At 42.2% G+C, this 21031-nt stretch overlaps 1 protein-coding gene across 1 annotated transcript in view; it reads left to right on the forward strand.

Annotated features, from left to right (window-relative positions):
• Positions 1 to 1534: 1534 nt before the first annotated feature.
• Positions 1535 to 21031, forward strand: part of rftn1a (raftlin, lipid raft linker 1a) — a 37095-nt gene continuing 17598 nt past the window's right edge. The window contains exon 1 of the mRNA XM_031794970.1: positions 1535 to 1714. Within this exon, the coding sequence (XP_031650830.1) occupies positions 1567 to 1714 (148 nt within the window). The 5' untranslated portion in view covers positions 1535 to 1566. The remainder of the gene's footprint in view (positions 1715 to 21031) is intronic.

Genomic DNA, 21031 nt, shown 5'->3' on the forward strand with positions numbered 1-21031 from the left:
ACGACGCTCCACTCCACCCAACTGACTTCTGGATCCTGCGCTCCTCTCTTCCTCTCCTCTTCTTCTCTCCCGTTTCCACAGACCCCCATGTCCCTTGTCCTCCTTTCTAAACCCTCTCCTCCTCCTGTCTCCTCCTTTACTTCCTTGCATCCTTTCTTTAACTCATTTTCTTTTTCCTCTTCCTCAATTTCCTCTCCTTTTCATTCTGACTCTCCTCTCGCCTCCTCTTCCTCAATTTCCTCTCCTTTTCATTCTGACTCTCCTCTCGCCTCCTCTTCCTCAATTTCCTCTCCTTTTCATTCTGACTCTCCTCTCGCCTCCTCTTCCTCAATTTCCGCTCCTTTTCATTCTGACCCTCATCTCCTCTCGCCTCCTCTTCCTCAATTTCCTCTCCTTTTCATTCTGACCCTCATCTCCTCTCGCCTCCTCTTCCTCAATTTCCTCTCCTTTTCATTCTGACCCTCATCTCCTCTTGCCTCCTCTTCCTCAATTTCCTCTCCTTTTCATTCTGACCCTCATCTCCTCTCGCCTCCTCTTCCTCAATTTCCTCTCCTTTTCATTCTGACCCTCATCTCCTCTCGCCTCCTCTTCCTCAATTTCCTCTCCTTTTCATTCTGACCCTCATCTCCTCTCGCCTCCTCTTCCTCAATTTCCTCTCCTTTTCATTCTGACCCTCATCTCCTCTCGCCTCCTCTTCCTCAATTTCCTCTCCTTTTCATTCTGACCCTCATCTCCTCTCGCCTCCTCTTCCTCAATTTCCTCTCCTTTTCATTCTGACTCTCATCTCCTCTCGCCTCCTCTTCCCTAGTTCCTTATTTTTTGCATTATTTTCCTCTCCTCCTCCTCCTCCTTACCTTCCCTCCTCTCCACCTCCTTTCCTTCTCTCGTCTCCTCCAGTGCCAATGTTGTCATGGTCGACAGGGCAGGAAATCTGAGTTTCATTTCTGCTTTAATTCATTCTGATCAAACATGTCGCTCCCAATCACCCAGATTTGATTAGCGGATGCCCGTATCTGAGGCCACTAGCCATGTAATGGTTGACACATTCATATTCCTGTATTATTGGTGTGTGTATGTGTTCATGGTTGTGTGTGTGCGTTGTGACACATTATCCCCCATAGTTTCTCACGGCAGACAGAGGCAGGGTTTAATACTATAATGCAACACCTGTGACGGGTTTATATTTAGAAACAAGTTTATCTTTATGCTAATTATTTTTCTCTTCCCTCTCTCACCCCATCTCTCTCTCCATCTCTCTCCGTTCGCTCTCTCTCCCGCTCTTTCTCTCAATCTCATTCTCTTCATCTCTCTTTCTTACCTGGCTTTCTCTCTGACTTTCAATCAAACTCCTCTCTCTCTCCCACTCTCTTTCTCTCCATCTCGTTCTCTTCATCTCTCTTTCTTACCTGGCTTTCTCTCTGACTTTCAATCAAACTCCTCTCTCTCTCCCACTCTCTTTCTCTCCATCTCGTTCTCTTCACCTCTCTCTTTCTTACCTGGCTTTCTCTCTTCCTTTCAATCTAGCTCCTCTCTATCTCTCCCTCCTCTCTTTCTCCCTGCAGAGGGATGGGCTGCAGGCTTCCTAAGCTGCGGAGGACTGGGGAGGAGAAGAGTCCCGGCAAGATCTACTCCACCCTCCGACGACCGCAGGTGGAGACCAAGGTGGGCGTGGCCTACACCTACCACTTTCTGGATTTCCTGCTGGGGAAGGAAGGTAGGGAATACTAACAGGCACACACACACACACACACACACACACACACACACACACACACACACACACACACACACACACACACACACACACACACACACACACACACACACACACACACACGCCTAGCTCCAGTAGTGAATTCCAATTCAACCCCTAGTCATCATATAGGATTAAACAGGAATCCATTTGATTTATCCAGATCTATATGTCACCTGACCAAAGCACTGGTATATTCCAATCCATGTGCCAATGAGATTTATCAAACTCCAAGCGTTTACATTTTGTTGAATGACATGAAAACAGAGCTCTTTGGCGACGCGACCAGTGGTCGGTTTGGCATCGAAATGAGAATGCATGAGCAGAAAAGAACCTCATACCTACTGTAAAATATGGTGGTGAATCTTTGATGTTATGGGGCTATTTTGATTCCACTGGTCTTGGGGCCCTTGTTAAGGTCAACGGTGTCATTAACTTTACCCAGTACCTGGATATTTTAGCCAACAACCTGGTTGCCTTTGCCAGGAGGCTGAAACTTGGCCACAAGTGGGTCTTCCTGCAAGACAATAACCCCAAGCACACATACAAATCCACAAATAAATAGGTAATTGGTCAAAAAATCTACATTTTACAATGGCCGTCTGTCTCCGGACTTGAACCCCATTGAAAACCTGTGGTTTGAATTGAAGAGGGCCGTCCATAAGAGCAGACTAAGGATATCAAGGATCTGGAAAGATTCTGTATGGAGGAATGGTCTAAGATCCCTCCCAATGTGTTCTCCAATCTCATAAAACAGAAAAAACATCTCAGTGGCTTTATCCTCACGTGGTGAGGTAATTAAAGGTATTAAAAACAGGAGTGTCAATCATTTTGACTCCTACCTTTTCAGGAGAAAAAAGTAGTACTTGTTCAAATATTTTTTTTTTTACCTTAATTTCACCTTTATTTATACAGAACAAATTCTTATTTAGAATGATGACCCGTCTTTCTCTGAGGAAATGTACTAGTATAAAATAATATAATATCCCAATTTTTTTAGCATACAATATAGCTCGGTATTTGAATTATTTTATACTGTCATTTTTGCTCATCTTTATCAAGGGCGTCAATAATTTCAGACCCCACTGTATATGAAGTGGCTAGAAGTCTAATTTGGAATTCTGTAGCTCTTCAAGACCAAGGTTTGTAACCAGGGTGTGTATTTCAAGATAATCTCAGTGTGAGTAGGCATCCCACAGTACCAAAGATTCAGCTGTACAGTTCAGACTAATCCACGCCCCCTTCCTATCTCTGAAAATGAGAGGAAGATGAGAGAGTACTGTAGTTGATGTTTTGCACAGTGTTTAGGGAATGAAGTGTGTGTGTCTTTGTGTGTGTGTGTTTTGCGCAGCAGTGTTTTGGGAGTGTTTGATGAGAAGTCCCATGAGGCTGCTGGGTTCTAAATATACTAATTCTGCTATTGTGACAGAACAGAAGAGATTGTGCAGAGAGAGTGAAAAGAGAGAGTTGGGGAGAGAGGGAGGGTGTGATAAAGGGAGATGTTTCTGGATTTTTAAACCTCACTTTGTCCATGTTAAAATGAACTTTCCCTCGCACTCTATTTAGGAATGGATGCAGGAAGTTGAGTCAGTCAGTTGTTGAATTTGCTACATACGCAGAACATTCAGCAGCCAGCCCAATACAGACAGTGGTTGCACGCCAAATGGCACCCTATTCCATATACCACAGGAACTAGGTTGCTTTTTAAAGTGCACTATAAAAGGACTAGGGCACCATTTGGAACTCTAGCAGAGGAAGTCATGACCATCCAGACAACAGCTCTGAATTCAGCCTCCTCCATTTCTGTTAAGCTTATCATGAGATGGATGGGAGCCAGCTTAGAGCAGCACACATGCCCATGCTGTACTGTAGATGCAAATGCGTGCACACACATAAAAAATAACTCAACTCATCAAATCAAATGTATTGGTCACATACACGTGTTTAGCAGGTGTTATTGCGGGTGTAGTGAAATGCTTGTGGTGTAGCGAAATGCATACACTCAACCTCACTTTAGTGCGCACACACACGCACACACACACACACAATAGATTTCAGGCTAGGGAGTATTGTCATCTTGTCTCTAGACAGACAGGCAGGTCATTTATATGGTAAATTCCTTGATGCCACATGAGCTCCTTATGTCTGCATAGCAGTGCTCTGCTGAAGGGATAAAGGAAGATACTCAGTATTGTTTTTGTGTGTGTGTACATATTTTTGTGTGTGTCATGGAGAGAGACCAAGAGAGCGAGTGAAGGATTCCTGAAGGATTATCTGATTGTTTGTGAAGATTGAGACTTCATTCCCAGCAATGGGATTTGTGTGTGTGTAGACGCATGTGTGTATGAGACAAAGATGTGGTGTGTGTGTGAGAGAAACAGTGTTTGTGTGTGCATGTGTCCAGTGAGGAATCGGTCTGTCTCTCAGGCTGACATTGAAGAGAACCCACGGTCAAATGTACGCTTTAATTCAATTTAGTTTCCATTAATAATATTATTTCTCCCTCTGTGACTTCATGACTCCCACACAGTAATGACAAATAAATAACCATGTCTGTCTACTCATTTCCATTCAGAGACTATATCTAGTCACAGTTGTTAATTCACTCAGATACATGGGCCTGGCTTTGGATTGAACATTTTCTCCTTCAAGGCATAGAGCAGGGATGGACAACTGGTGGCTCCCCTTTTTGAAAGCCTTCTGATCAATAACATATGTCAAATGGAAGCTAATAAGAGTGTACCAAAGCTATCATTAAGGCAAACGGTGGCTACTTTGAAGAATCTCAAATATAAAATATATTTTGACACTTTTTATGGTTACTACATGATTCCATATGTGTTATTTCATAGTTTTGATGTCTTCACTATTATACTACAATGTATAAAATAGTAAAAACTAAAGAAAAACCTATGAATGAGTAGGTGTTCCCAAACTTTGACTGGTACTGTATATATATTTATATTTATATTGCCTTCAGAAAGTATTCACACCCCTTGTCTTTTTCCACATTTTGTTGTGTTACAGTCTGAATTTAAAAGTGATTCAATTGTGATTGTTTTTATCTTTGCCCTACGCACAATACCCTTATAAATTCAAAGTGGAATTATGCTTTTAGAAATGTTTACAAATTAATTTTAAAAATCCAAGCTCAAATGTCTGTAGTCAATAAGTATTTAACCCCTTTGTTATGGCAAGCCTAAATACAGTTGAAGTCGGAAGTTTACATACACGTTTTTCAACCACTCCACACATTTCTTGTTAACAAACTATAGTTTTGGCAAGTCGGTTAGGACATCTACTTTGTGCATGACACAAGTAATTTTTCCAACAATTGTTTACAGACAGATTATTTCACTTATAATTCACTGTATCATAATTCCAGTGGGTCTGTGCCTTTTAAACAGCTTGGAAAATTCCAGAAAATTCCGTCATGCTTTAGAAGCTTCTGTTAGGCTAATTTACATCATTTGAGTCAATTGGAGGTGTACTCGTGGATGTATTTCAAGGTCTACCTTCAAACTCAGTGCCTCTTTGCTTGACATCATGGGAAAATCAAAAGAAATCAGCCAAGACCTCAGAAAAAAAATTGTAGACCTCCACAAGTCTGGTTCATCCTTGGGAGCAACTTCCAAACACCTGAAGGTACCATGTTCATCTGTACAAACAATAGTACGCAAGTATAAACACCATGGGACCAAGCAGCCATCATACTGCTCAGGAAGGAGATGCGTTCTGTCTCCTAGAGATGAACATACATTGGTGCAAAAAGTGAAAATCAATCCCAGAACAACAGCAAAGGACCTTGTGAAGATGCTGGAGGAAACAGGTACAAAAGTATCTATATCCACAGGTAAACAAGTCCTATATCGACAACCTGAAAGGCCGCTCAGCAAGGAAGGAGGCACTGCTCCAAACCCGCCATAAAAAAAGCCAGACTACGGTTTGCAACTGCACATGGGGACAAAGATTGTACTTTTTGGACAAATGTCCTCTGGTCTGATGAAACAACAATACAACTGTTTGGCCATAATGACCATCGTTATGTTTGGAGGAAAAAGGGGAATGCTTGCAAGCCGAAGAACACCATCCCAACCGTGAAGCACGAGGGTGGCAGCATCATCTTGTGGGGATGCTTTGCTGTAGGAGGGACTGGTGCACTTCAGACAATAGATGGCATCATGACGAAAGGAAAATTATGTGGATATATTGAAGCAACCTCTCAAGACATCAGTCAGGAAGTTAAAGCTTGGTCGCAAATGGGTCTTCCAAATGAACAATGACCTCAAGCATACTTCCAAATTTGTGGCAAAATGGCTAAGGACAACAAAGTCAAGGTTTTGGAGTGACCATCACAAAGCCCTGACCTCAATCCTATAGATAATTTGTGGGCAGAACTTAAAAAGCATGTGTGAGCAAACCTGGCCTACAAACCTGACTTAGTTACACCAGCTCTGTCACAAGGAATGGGCCAAAATTCACCCAACTTATTGTGGGAAGCTTATGGAAGGCTACCCGAAGCGTTTGACCCAAGTTAAACAATTTGAAGGCAATGCTACCAAATACTAATTGAGTGTATGTAAACCTCTGACCCACTGGGAATGTGATGAAAGAAATAAAAGCTGAAATAAATTATTCTCTCTACTATTATTCTGACATTTCACATTCTTAAAATAAAGTGGTGATCCTAACTGACCTAAGACAGGGAATTTTTACTCTGATTAAATGTCAGGAATTGTGAAAAACTGAGTTGAAATGTATTTGGCTAAGGTGTATGTAAACCTACGACTTCAACTGTAAGTTCAGGAGTAAAATATGCAAGTCCCATAATAATAAGTCACTACAGACCCTGGTTCCAAACTGTATCACAACCGGCCGTGATTGGGAGTCCCATAGGACGGCGTATAATTGGCCCAGCGTCGTCCGGGGTAGGCCGTCATTGTAAATCAGAATTTGTTCTTAACTGACTTGCCTAGTTAAATAAAGGATAAATAAAAACAAGTTGCATGGACTCACTCTGTGTGCAATAATAGTGTTTAACATGATTTTTGAATGACTACCTCATCTCTGTACCCCACACACACAATTATCTGTAAGGTCCCTCAGTCGAGCATTGAATTTCAAACACAGATTCAATCACAAAGACCAGGGAGGTTTTCCAATGCCTCGCAAAGAAGGGCACCTATTGGTAGATGAGTGAAAAAATAAACAGACAATAAACATACCTTTGAGCATGTTGAAGTTATGAAATACACTTTGGATGGTGTATCAATACACCCAATCTCTGCAACCTGATTTCAGAGCATTTCGTAATATTCTGTACGTAAATCCGAGACTCTCCGTTTAGTATGATATGTTACTAATTACAATTCGTATTATGTTCGAATATTCAAAACGGACAATATTTTATGAATTTGCAAAACGTATATGTTACATGTGCTAAACAGAGTGAGTAAGGTAGTGTAGTAAATAACCAAAGATTTCTAGACTAAAAGTGGTGAAAGTAGTAGCCTACAATAAGGAAAAACTGGTAAAAATACACTTTATCGAATCCTTGGCCCATATCCTAATCTGACTTTGGTGCAGGTCATGTTGTTCTTCACATCGCCGTGTCTGGTAAACACACACTATGTGAAATAGAATCAAAGCTGATATGTTGATATCGACAGGATACAAAAGGTTTAAATGCTACAGTGAAATGGTTACTTCATATTTGTATTACAGCAATATCAAAACTAGGATGTGTCCAGATAAAACATATTTTAGAATTATTAGATTACCCAGATACACTTGTCTAAATCGATAGGTCATGTGAAAGAAATGTTTTAACTAGAAATGTTTTAACTACCCCCTAGCCACATCTAACTAAATGGATGGGTCACTATTGTCTAGACATGAAATACAATAGATGGCTGTCATCACCCCCAGACAAACCTGGCTAACTTGATCGGTCATATAATCTGGTGAAGTGGAGTCTTTTGTTTAGACATGTAGCTAGCTAGCTAAAAAATGAACCATAATCTCAACCCATAGCTAAGGTACAAATGGATTGTCATAGCTAGCCACCATGCATGAAATGCTGTAGTAGAAATCTGCAGATAGCTAAAGCTAACTAAATCAGTTCAATGTTAACTAGCTAGCTGACATTAGGCTATAACTAGCAATGCAAATGTCTTTCTGAGATGCTAATAATATTACTACACAGATCATACATGTAACGTTAGCTAGTGAGCCAGCAAGCTAACGTTTGCGACCTAGCTAACAGTACAATGAAAACAACTTTCTGGCAAGTTTAGAAACGTATAATATCTGAAAATGTAACTTGACTCTTACCCGTATAAATGAATGAACGCTTCACAGTAGCGTGTCTTTTCCGTTTGATTTGTAGCAAATCCAATACAACACATTACTGAGTACCACTTTCCATATTTTCAAGCGTAGTGGTCGCTGCATCATCTTATCAGATAATGAATCTAGTACTGAAAGAATAAGCTACAGCTAGCTAGCACTGCATTGTATAAAATGTGGTGTAGTTGACTAAAAGAAAGAAAATAGTTGAACAGTTTTGAACAAATGCATTTCTTCGAGAATCAAGAGAGCATGAGTATTTTTTTCACTTGAATTTGTTCAAAACTGCTCAACTATTGTCTTTCTCTCTTTTAGTTAACTACTCACAACATGTTATGCACTGCAGTGCTAGCTATATATATTTAGTATAGTTTTATCTAAAAAAGGTAACTTTAATGGTTCACTTTTTGAAATGTTTCACTTCCCCTTCCTCATCTGAGGAGCCTCGACTGCCATAACATGATTCAGCCACCATTATGCTTGAAAATATGGAGAGTGGTACTCGGTAATGTGTTGTATTGGATTTGCTCCAAACATAAAACTTTGTATTCAAGACATTTTTGCACTATTACTTTATTTGTGATGGACTACTTTCTGCACACGGCCAGTGTGAACAAGATTGACTTGACACAACTGGCCAAACAAGCGGCAGCTAGCTACAAATCAAACGGAAAAGACACGTTGCCATGAAGCGTTTATTCATTTATACGGGTAAGAGTCTAGCTACATTTTCAGATATGATAAGTTTCTAATTAAAATGAAAGAGAAGCAAGAGATAGCGAGAGATAGCTATATTTCGTTGTATTTTTTCACTTAGCTAGCGAATGCAGCTAGCTAGTTTAGCCTACTCAAACACCCGGCTCAAACATAGAAGGATGCTATGTTAGCTAGCAGGCTATGGCTATCCACACAGGAACGTGTTTGGTTTTATTAATTAATTGCAACCAGGGGCCCGCCGGTATAACTGCTAAACTGCTTGCTGACTGTACACTGTACTGCATGATTGTAGCAGGTTTACTAGCTGGTTAATTCTAGTAACTATGTTGACAATGATGTAGGCTGTGTGTAGCGATTATGATATGACAGTTTGACTTGGAAAGTTTTTTTGCCTGGTCACAATTGTGTTGTGCACTGAAGTCCACAAGCGAAGGGAAAAGGTGAGAGAAGGAGAGTGCGTAGATGCTAGACAGAATTGTTAAATGAACAAAGTGATCATGCTGTTTGTATGTGGCTGCAATGAAAGGGAACTGTGTTTGCGTGTGATCAGGGGTGTATTCATTCCACCGATTCCGTTGGATTTAATTTTTTTAAAGTATCATAAACAGAAGCAAACAGAACAGAATGGGTATAAACATACCTGAATTTGTCCAATAGAAACTATTGTTTGCAATTGTTGGTCCTGGGGACCAAGTTCTGTCCTCCTGAGTTCTGTCCTACTATCCAGGTCTGTACCCAAACAATTTGAACTTCTACTTTTAAAAATCCACCTCTCTAAAAACAAGTCTCTCACCGTTGCCGCCTACTATAGACCACCCTCTGCCCCCAGCTGTGCTCTGGACACCATATGTGAACTGATTGCCCCCCATCTATCTTCAGAGTTCGTGCTGCTAGGCGACCTAAACTGGAACATGCTTAACACCCCAGCCATCCTACAATCTAAACTTGATGCCCTCAATCTCACACAAATTATCAATGAACCTACCAGGTACCTCCCCAAAGCCTTAAACACGGGCACCCTCATAGATATCATCCTAACCAACTTCCCCTCTAAATACACCTCTGCTGTCTTCAACCAAGATCTCAGCGATCACTGCCTCATTGCCTGCATCCGTAATGGGTCAGCGGTCAAACGACCTCCACTCATCACTGTAAAACGCTCCCTGAAACACTTCTGCGAGCAGGCCTTTCTAATCGACCTGGCCGGGGTATCCTGGAAGGATATTGATCTCATCCCGTCAGTAGAGGATGCCTGGATATTTTTTTTAAATGCCTTCCTAACCATCTTAAATAAACATGCCCCATTCAAGAAATTTAGAACCAGGAACAGATATAGCCCTTGGTTCTCCCCAGACCTGACTGCCCTTAACCAACACAAAAACATCCTATGGCGTTCTGCATTAGCATCGAACAGCCCCCGTGATATGCAGCTGTTCAGGGAAGCTAGAAACCATTATACACAGGCAGTTAGAAAAGCCAAGGCTAGCTTTTTCAAGCAGAAATTTGCTTCCTGCAACACTAACTCAAAAAAGTTCTGGGACACTGTAAAGTCCATGGAGAATAAGAACACCTCCTCCCAGCTGCCCACTGCACTGAAGATAGGAAACACTGTCACCACTGATAAATCCACCATAATTGAGAATTTCAATAAGCATTTTTCTACGGCTGGCCATGCTTTCCACCTGGCTACTCCTACCCCGGACAACAGCACTGCACCCCCAACAGCAACTCGCCCAAGCCTTCCCCATTTCTCCTTCTCCCAAATCCATTCAGCTGATGTTCTGAAAGAGCTGCAAAATCTGGACCCCTACAAATCAGCCGGGCTAGACAATCTGGACCCTTTCTTTGTTGCCACCCCTATTACTAGCCTGTTCAACCTCTCTTTCGTGTCGTCTGAGATTCCCAAAGATTGGAAAGCAGCTGCGGTCATCCCCCTCTTCAAAGGGGGGGACACTCTTGACCCAAACTGCTACAGACCTATATCTATCCTACCGTGCCTTTCTAAGGTCTTCGAAAGCCAAGTCAACAAACAGATTACCGACCATTTCGAATCTCACCATACCTTCTCTGCTATGCAATCTGGTTTCAGAGCTGGTCATGGGTGCACCTCAGCCACGCTCAAGGTCCTAAACGATATCTTAACCGCCATCGATAAGAAACATTACTGTGCAGCCGTATTCATTGATCTGGCCAAGGCTTTCGACTCTGTCAATCACCATATCGTCATCGGCAGACTCGACAGCCTTGGTTTCTCAAATGATTGCCTCGCCTGGTTCACCAACTACTTCTCTGATAGAGTTCAGTGTGTCAAATCGGAGGGTCTGCTGTCCGGACCTCTGGCAGTCTCTATGGGGGTGCCACAGGGTTCAATTCTTGGACCGACTCTCTTCTCTGTATACATCAATGAGGTCGCTCTTGCTGCTGGTGAGTCCCTGATCCACCTCTACGCAGACGACACCATTCTGTATACTTCCGGCCCTTCTTTGGACACTGTGTTAACAACCCTCCAGGCAAGCTTCAATGCCATACAACTCTCCTTCCGTGGCCTCCAATTGCTCTTAAATACAAGTAAAACTAAATGCATGCTCTTCAACCGATCGCTACCTGCACCTACCCGCCTGTCCAACATCACTACTCTGGACGGTTCTGACTTAGAATACGTGGACAACTACAAATACTTAGGTGTCTGGTTAGACTGTAAACTCTCCTTCCAGACCCATATCAAACATCTCCAATCCAAAGTTAAATCTAGAATTGGCTTCCTATTTCGCAACAAAGCATCCTTCACTCATGCTGCCAAACATACCCTTGTAAAACTGACCATCCTACCAATCCTCGACTTTGGCGATGTCATTTACAAAATAGCCTCCAATACCCTACTCAACAAATTGGATGCAGTCTATCACAGTGCAATCCATTTTATCACCAAAGCCCCATATACTACCCACCATTGCGACCTGTACGCTCTCGTTGGCTGGCCCTCGCTTCATACTCGTCGCCAAACCCACTGGCTCCATGTCATCTACAAGACCCTGCTAGGTAAAGTCCCCCCTTATCTCAGCTCGCTGGTCACCATAGCATCTCCCACCTGTAGCACACGCTCCAGCAGGTATATCTCTCTAGTCACCCCCAAAACCAATTCTTTCTTTGGCCGCCTCTCCTTCCAGTTCTCTGCTGCCAATGACTGGAACGAACTACAAAAATCTCTGAAACTGGAAACACTTATCTCCCTCACTAGCTTTAAGCACTAACTGTCAGAGCAGCTCACAGATTACTGCACCTGTACATAGCCCACCTATAATTTAGCCCAAACAACTACCTCTTTCCCAACTGTATTTAATTTTTATTTATTTATTTATTTTGCTCCTTTGCACCCCATTATTTTTATTTCTACTTTGCACATTCTTCCATTGCAAAACTACCATTCCAGTATTTTACTTGCTATATTGTATTTACTTTGCCATCATGGCCTTTTTTGCCTTTACCTCCCTTCTCACCTCATTTGCTCACATTGTATATAGACTTGTTTATACTGCATTATTGACTGTATGTTTGTTTTTACTCCATGTGTAACTCTGTGTCGTTTTATCTGTCGAACTGCTTTGCTTTATCTTGGCCAGGTCGCAATTGTAAATGAGAACTTGTTCTCAACTTGCCTACCTGGTTAAATAAAGGTAAAATAAATAAATAAAAAATTCTGAAAAGAATAATGGGCAAATGTTGCACAATCTATGTGTGGAAAGTCTCACATCTGTAATCGCTGCCAAAGATGCTTCTACAAAGTATTGACTTAGGGGTCTGAATACCTATGTAAATGAGAATTATGTATTTAATTTTCAATACATTTGCTAAGATTTCTAAAAACATGTTTTCACTTTGTCGTTATTGTGTGTAGAGGGGTGAATATTGAATTCAGGCTGTAACACAACTAAATGTACAATAAGTCAAAGGGTATGTATGTATGTATAGTGGGGCAAAAAAGTATTTAGTCAGCCACCAATTGTGCAAGTTCTCCCACTTAAAAAGAAGAGAGAGGCCTGTAATTTTCATCATAGGTACACTTCAACTATGACAGACAAAATTGAATAATTTTGCAAGCCCAATTTTTCAGTTTTTGATTTGTTTGAAAAAAAAAGTTTGAAATATCCAATAAATGTCGTTCCACTTCATGATTGTGTCCCACTTGTTGTTGATTCTTCACAAAAAATACAGTTTTATATCTTTATGTTTGAAGCCTGGAATGTGGCAAAAGGTCGCAAAGTTCAAGGGGGCCGAATACTTTCGCAAGGCACTGTATGTATGTATGTATGTATGTATGTATGTATGTATGTATGTATGTATGTATGTATGTATGTATGTATACACTGAACAAAAATATAAATGAAACATGTAAAGTGTTGGTCCCATGTTTCATGAGCTGAAATAAAAGATCACAGAGATTTTCCATATGCACAAAAAGCATATTTCTCTCAAATGTTGTGGACAAATTTGTTCATATCCCGGTTAGTAAGCATTTCTCCTTTGCCAAGATAATCCATCCACCAGACAGGTGTGGCATATCCAGAAGCTGTTTAAACAGCATGATCATTACACAGGTGAACCTTGTGCCTGGGACAATAAAAGGCCACTCTAAAATTAACAGTTTTGTTACACAACACAATGCCACAGATGTCTCAAGTTTTGAGGGAGTGTGCAATTTGCATGTTGACTGCAGGAAGTTCCAACAGACCTGTTGCCAGATAATTGAATGTTAATCTCTTTACCATAAGCCACCTCCAACATCATTGAACAAAAATTTGGATGTACCTCCAACCGGCATCACAACCGCAGACCATGTGTATGGCATCGTATGGGCGAGCAGTTTGCTGATGTTCATATTGTGAACAGAGTGCCCCGTGGTTGTGGGGTTATGGTATGGGCAGGCACAAGCTATGGACAATGAACGTAATTGCATTTTATCAATGGCAATTTGAATGCACATAGATACCATGACGAGAACCTGAGGCCCCATTGTCGTGCCATTCACCGTCGCCATTACCTCATGTTTCAGCATGATAATACATGGCCCCATGTCACAAGGATCTGTACATAATTTCTGGAGGCTGAAAATGTCCTAGTTCTTCCATGACCTGCGTATTCACCAGACATGTCCCCCATTGAGCATGTTTGGGACGCTGTACGACAGAGTGTTCCAGGTCCTGCCAATATCCAGCAACTTTCGCACAGCCATTGAAGAGGAGTGGGTCAATATTCCACAGGCCACAATCAACAGCCTGATCAACTCTATGCGAAGGAGATGTGTCACACTGTATGAGGAAAATGGTGGTCACACCAGATACTGACTGATTTTCTGATCCACACCCCTACTTTATTTTTTAAGGTATCTGTATTCCCAGTAATGTGAAATGCATAGAAATTCATTTATTTAAATTGACTGATTTTCTTTTATGAAATGTAGCTCTGTAAAATCTTTGAAGTTCTTGCATATTGCATTTATATGAGTGAGTAAATGGAGGGAGAGGCCATTAAAGAAGGAGAAAAAGAGTGGGTGTGAAAATGTGTTAGAAAAGGAGAGAGAGGAGGAGAGTGAGGGTGGGAAAATGAGTCAGGTGTGATCACACAGTGACTAAAGCTTCTCTCCTCAACTGACACATTGGGGCTCTGAAGTCAGCTGCTGAGTTTTAGAGACACTGTAGAGAAAGAAACACAGTTCTTATTCTGACTGGTGACGACCATGAAGGCTATAAAGCAGGTCAGTCAGAATAGGAACTTCAGGCGGTGTGGATCTTTTGTGTGCGCCCATATGTGCCAGGGACCAAGATACATATAGCTGCCAAAGTTTGATGTATTCATCTATTCAGATTGTTTGTTGAATGTAGCTTTCAAAACACATTATATACTGAGCTATCAAAACAGATGATATATTGAGCGATCAAAACAGATGATATATTGAGCTATCAAAACACACATATATTGAGCTATCAAAACAGATGATATATTGAGCTATCAAAACAGATGATATATTGAGCTATCAAAACAGATGATGTATTGAGCTATCAAAACACACATATATTGAGCTATCAAAACAGATGATATATTGAGCTATCAAAACAGATGATATATTGAGCTATCAAAACAGATGATGTATTGAGCTATCAAAACAGATGATGTATTGAGGTATCAGAATGAGTGATTTAGGAGATTGCATGTGTTTTGTGTGAATCTATCAAAATGTGTGTACGTTGTTAATATTAAGCTCTGTAGTCAGTATTCAGACCGAGCAATATTCTACTCTCTAGACTACAGAAATGTCTTGGGGTGTTTTCAGTCAGTTCATCCGAACTCGGTGCACTTAGTCAAGCATTTCCTGTACTACGAATGCTCCAAACTCCGACCCCCACAGATTGTCTGCCTCCCACATTGCACCATATTTCCAACATATGGCGGCAGGTAGCCTAGTGGTTAGAGCCTAGTGGTTAGAGTGTTTGACTAGTAACCGAAAGGTTGCAAGATCAAATCCCCGAGCTGACAAGGTACAAATCTGTCGTTCTGCCCCTGAACAGGCAGTTAACCCACTGTTCCTAGGCCATCATTGAAAATAAGAATTTGTTCTTAACTGACTTGCCTCGATAAATAAAGGTAAAATAAAAAATACAGGGAAATATGGGTACTGGTCAAAAGTAGTGCTGTATGTAGGGAATAGGGTGTAATTTGGGATGCATCCTGTGTGTTACGACCCTGACCAACAGCAGTCTAACCCACAGGCTCTTTCCTCATACCTCAGCGTTGTGTGTGTCTGTGTGTCTCATACCTCAGCGTTGTGTGTGTCTGTGTGTCTCATACCTCAGCGTTGTGTGTGTCTGTGTGTCTCATACCTCAGCGTTGTGTGTGTCTGTGTGTCTCATACCTCAGCGTTGTGTGTGTTTGTGTGTCTCATACCTCAGCGTTGTGTGTGTCTCATACCTCAGCGGTGGGAAACTCTATGCTTTCAGTAGAGTATTATTTTATAGTCAGTGGTTGGCACGTATGTCTCTGCTCCACTCTGCTAGTCATTAAAAGATACTGGGGAAATGTCAAGGAGGTATAATATGTCCTGGGGAGGGAGTAATCATCCCCACCACCCACTTACTCTTGACACACACAGATCCTCACCAGTCAGGATTACAGGAGCGTTGGGAGCTCAAGGTTCTATTTGGAGAACCTTGATAACTCATAATTCTGATTCCAGAATTCAATATTCCCATTCTGGAGTACAGCGGTTCTTAATGGTGAAGTGCTGATTAACACCTGGACCGTAAATTTCACCTTCCTCCGTCCCTCTGTCTGTCCCACCGGTCAAGACATACGGAGTCAAGAGGAGTGGGTATCCAAAATTCCCACTGGCAGAACCTGGCATTGTAAACTTCCAGAGAGTGTTCTCATGGCAGAGCGGAATGATAGCCCTCTTAAAGCCAATGTGGTAAACGTATAAATGAAATGACTCCTCCCTTCCCCCTCCCTATTTCACTGCAGGGGGGAATTACCCAAATATGTTGTGTATGTCTTGCTGGTTAGTGTAATAGGAGTGTTAAGATAATGATGCCTAAATTACTGTTTAGTGACACAATCATATTGTATCCATCTCCAGCTGTTATTATGACCAGAGGGAGAGAATGAAGAGAGGGGAGGTGGGATGAATCCCTATAGATTCAGTGTTTTAGTATGAGATTTTAATGTTAGAAAAAACACTTGTTTCCATGTGATGAGTATGTGTGGCAAAGTGTGTGTAGATGTGTGTGTCTGTGCATGCTTGTGTATGTACATTAACACTGGTATCACAGGAGGTTGGTGGCACCTTAATTGGGGAGGATGGGCTCGTGGTAATGGCTGAAGCAGATTAAGTGGAAAGGTATCAACAACATCAAACATATGGTTTCCATGTGTTTGATGCCATTCCATTTGCTCCGTTCCAGACATTATTATGAGCTGTCCTCCCCATAGAGGCCTCCACTGACGTGTGTGTGTGTGTGTGTGTGTGTGTGTGTGTGTGTGTGTATGAGAGAACAGGCCAGATGATGATCTGGGGAACAGATTGAGAATGAGATGGCTAACACATCTTTGTGTAGCTCAGTTAATTTATTCAGCCTAGTGTCTCTCCAGGCCCATGCAAATGAGATGGAATGGGAGAGGATGACAAGCATACAGACAGGCTACACACACACACACACCTCAATACACACACACACATACCTAATTACACACACACATCAATACACACACACATCTCAATACGCACGCACACACACACACACCTCAAACACGCACAAATTCCATACACACAGACATACTGTAGTCATATACTGAGACCAGCCACCCGGACAGCTGATTAAACAGAGGAGTATTTCTGTCTGTAATACAGCTCTTTTTGTGGGGGAAAACAAATTGTGATTGTCTGGGCTTTGCTCCCAAGTGGCTGGGCTTATGTTTATTTCAATTGACTGATTTCCTTAAATGAACCTTAACTCAGTAAAATCATAGAAATTGTTGCATGTTGCATTTATATACAGTGCCTTGCGAAAGTATTCGGCCCCCTTGAACTTTGCGACCTTTTGCCACATTTCAGGCTTCAAACATGAAGATATAAAACTGTATTTTTTGGGGAAGAATCAACAACAAGTGGGACACAATCATGAAGTGGAACGACATTTATTGGATATTTCAAACTTTTTTAACAAATCAAAAACTGAAAAATTGGGTGTGCAAAATTATTCAGCCCCCTTAAGTTAATACTTTGTAGCGCCACCTTTTGCTGCGATTACAGCTGTAAGTCGCTTGGGGTATGTCTCTATCAGTTTTGCACATTGAGAGACTGACATTTTTTCCCATTCCTCCTTGCAAAACAGCTCGAGCTCAGTGAGGTTGGATGGAGAGCATTTGTGAACAGCAGTTTTCAGTTCTTTCCACAGATTCTCGATTGGATTCAGGCCTGGACTTTGACTTGGCCATTCTAACACCTGGATATGTTTATTTTTTAACCATTCCATTGTAGATTTTGCCTTATGTTTTGGATCATTGTCTTGTTGGAAGACACATCTTCGTCCCAGTCTCAGGTCTTTTGCAGACTCCATCAGGTTTTCTTCCAGACTGGTCCTGTATTTGGCTCCATCCATCTTCCCATCAATTTTAACCATCTTCCCTGTCCCTGCTGAAGAAAAGCAGGCCCAAACCATGATGCTGCCACCACCATGTTTGACAGTGGGGATGGTGTGTGTTCAGGGTGATGAGCTGTGTTGCTTTTACGCCAAACATAACGTTTTGCATTGTTGCCAAAAAGTTCAATTTTGGTTTAATCTGACCAGAGCACCTTCTTCCACATGTTTGGTGTGTCTCCCAGGTGGCTTGTGGCAAACTTTAAACGATACTTTTATGGATATCTTTAAGAAATGGCTTTCTTCTTGCCACTCTTCCATAAAGGCCAGATTTGTGCAATATACGACTGATTGTTGTCCTATGGACAGAGTCTCCCACCTCAGCTGTAGATCTCTGCAGTTCATCCAGAGTGATCATGGGCCTCTTGGCTGCATCTCTGATAAGTCTTCTCCTTGTATGAGCTAAAAGTTTAGAGGGACGGCCAGGTCTTGGTAGATTTGCAGTGGTCTGATACTCCTTCCATTTCAATATTATTGCTTGCACAGTGCTCCTTGGGATGTTTAAAGCTTGGGAAATCTTTTTGTATCCAAATCCGGGCTTTAAACTTCTTCACAACAGTATCTCGGACCTGCCTGGTGTGTTCCTTGTTCTTCATGATGCTATCTGCGCTTTTAACGGACCTCTGAGACTATCACAGTGCCGGTGCATTTATACGGAGACTTGATTACACACAGGTGGATTGTATTTATCATTATTAGTCATTTAGGTCAACATTGGATCATTCAGAGATCCTCACTGAACTTCTGGAGAGCGTTTGCTGCACTGAAAGTAAAGGGGCTGAATAATTTTGCACGCCCAATTTTTCAGTTTTTGATTTGTTAAAAAAGTTTGAAATATCCAATAAATGTTGTTCCACTTCATGATTGTGTCCCACTTGTTGTTGATTCTTCACAAAAAAATAGTTTTATATCTTTATGTTTGAAGCCTGAAATGTGGCAAAAGGTCGCAAAGTTCAAGGGGGCCGAATACTTTCGCAAGGCACTGTATTTGTTCAGAATAAAAGGCATCTCATGGTATATTTAAGCAATAAGGCCTGAGGAGGTGGTATATTGGTCATATATATGACCAATATACCACGGCTAAAGGCTGTTCTTATGCATAACGCAACACAGCCCTTAGCCGTGGTATATATACCCCATATATACCCCAAGGTGCCTTATTGCTATTATAAACTGGTTACCAACATAATTAGAGCAGTAAAAATACATGTTTTGTCATACCTGTGGTATACGGTCTGATATACCATGGCTGTCTCTATTGTGTTCTAATTGGCTACTCTCTCTCTCCATTGTGTTCTAATTGGCTATTCTCTCTCTCTGTTGTGTTCTAATTAGCTCTTCTCTCTCTCCATTGTGTCCTGATGGCTCCACTCTCTCTCTATTGTGTCCTGATGGCCCCTCTCTGTCTCCATTGTGTCCTGATGGTTCCTCTTTCTCTCTCCATTGTGTTCTGATGACACCTCTCTGTCTCCATTGTGTCCTGATGGCCCCTCTCTCTCTGCATTGTGTTCTGATGGCTCCTCTCTGTCTCCATTGTGTCCTGATGGCCCCTCTCTGTCTCCATTGTGTCCTGATGGTTCCTCTTTCTCTCTCCATTGTGTTCTGATGGCTCCTCTCTGTCTCCATTGTGTCCTGATGGCCCCTCTCTCTCTCCATTGTGTTCTGATGGCTCCTCTCTGTCTCCATTGTGTTCTAATTGGCTATTCTCTCTCTCTATTGTGTTCTAATTAGCTCTTCTCTCTCTCCATTGTGTCCTGATGGCTCCACTCTCTCTCTATTGTGTCCTGATGGCCCCTCTCTGTCTCCATTGTGTTCTGATGGCCCCTCTCTGTCTCCATTGTGTCCTGATGGTTCCTCTTTCTCTCTCCATTGTGTTCTGATGGCTCCTCTCTGTCTCCATTGTGTCCTGATGGCCCCTCTCTCTCTGCATTGTGTTCTGATGGCTCCTCTCTGTCTCCATTGTGTCCTGATGGCCCCTCTCTCTCTCCATTGTGTTCTGATGGCTCCTCTCTGTCTCCATTGTGTTCTAATTGGCTCCTCTCTCTCTCCATTGTGTTCTAATTGGCTATTCTCTCTCTCTGTTGTGTTCTAATTAGCTCTTCTCTCTCTCCATTGTGTCCTGATGGCTCCACTCTCTCTCTATTGTGTTCTGATGGCTCCTCTCTGTCTCCATTGTGTTCTGATGGCCCCTCTCTGTCTCCATTGTGTCCTGATGGCCCCTCTCTGTCTCCATTGTGTTCTGATGGCTCCCCTCTCTCTCCATTGTGTTCTGATGGCTCCTCTCTCTCTCCATTGTGTCTTGGTGGCTCCACTCTCTCTCCATTGTGTCCCGATGGCTCCTCTCTCTCTCTCCATTGTGTCTTGATGGCTCCTCTCTCTCCATTGTGTCCTGATGGCTCCTCTCTCCATTGTGTCCTGATGGCTCCACTCTCTCTCCTTTGTGTCCTGATGGCTCCTCTCTCTCTCCATTGTGTCTTGATGGCTCCTCTCTCTCTCTCCATTGTGTCCAGATGGCTTCTCTCTCTCTCCATTGTGTCTTGGTGGCTCCACTCTCTCCATTGTGTCCTGATGGCTCCTCTCTCTCTCCATTGTGTTCTGTAATGGGAGCAACTAGGAGCTGATCCTGGTCGCTCTAACCATTAATACTGCAGTCACAGCTCATCCCTGCTATCCCAATGCCAGAGGAGAGAAAGACTGCTCGCACACACACTCACAGGAAAACGCAAGAACACACACACTCTGCACTGTGGGAGAGTTATTGTACATATCCTCTGGAAGAACGAAACACGTGTAGTTTGGTTGTGTGTGTGTGAACTAAACAAAAGCCAGACAGTGTTAAGCTGTGGTTTGAGGCTATGAGTTCCGGTTTAATCAGCAGCATATTTAGCTGCTATGTTACTATTCAATTCAAACTATAATATCTAAATAATGCTCTCTCTCTCTCTGCCCCCCCCCCATTCCCACTCCTCTCTCTCTCTCTCTCTCTTTGGCCCCCCGTTCATACTCCTCTCTCTCTCTGCCCCCC

The sequence above is a fragment of the Oncorhynchus kisutch genome, linkage group LG17 (assembly GCF_002021735.2).
Source record: "Oncorhynchus kisutch isolate 150728-3 linkage group LG17, Okis_V2, whole genome shotgun sequence".
Taxonomy (NCBI): domain Eukaryota; kingdom Metazoa; phylum Chordata; class Actinopteri; order Salmoniformes; family Salmonidae; genus Oncorhynchus; species Oncorhynchus kisutch.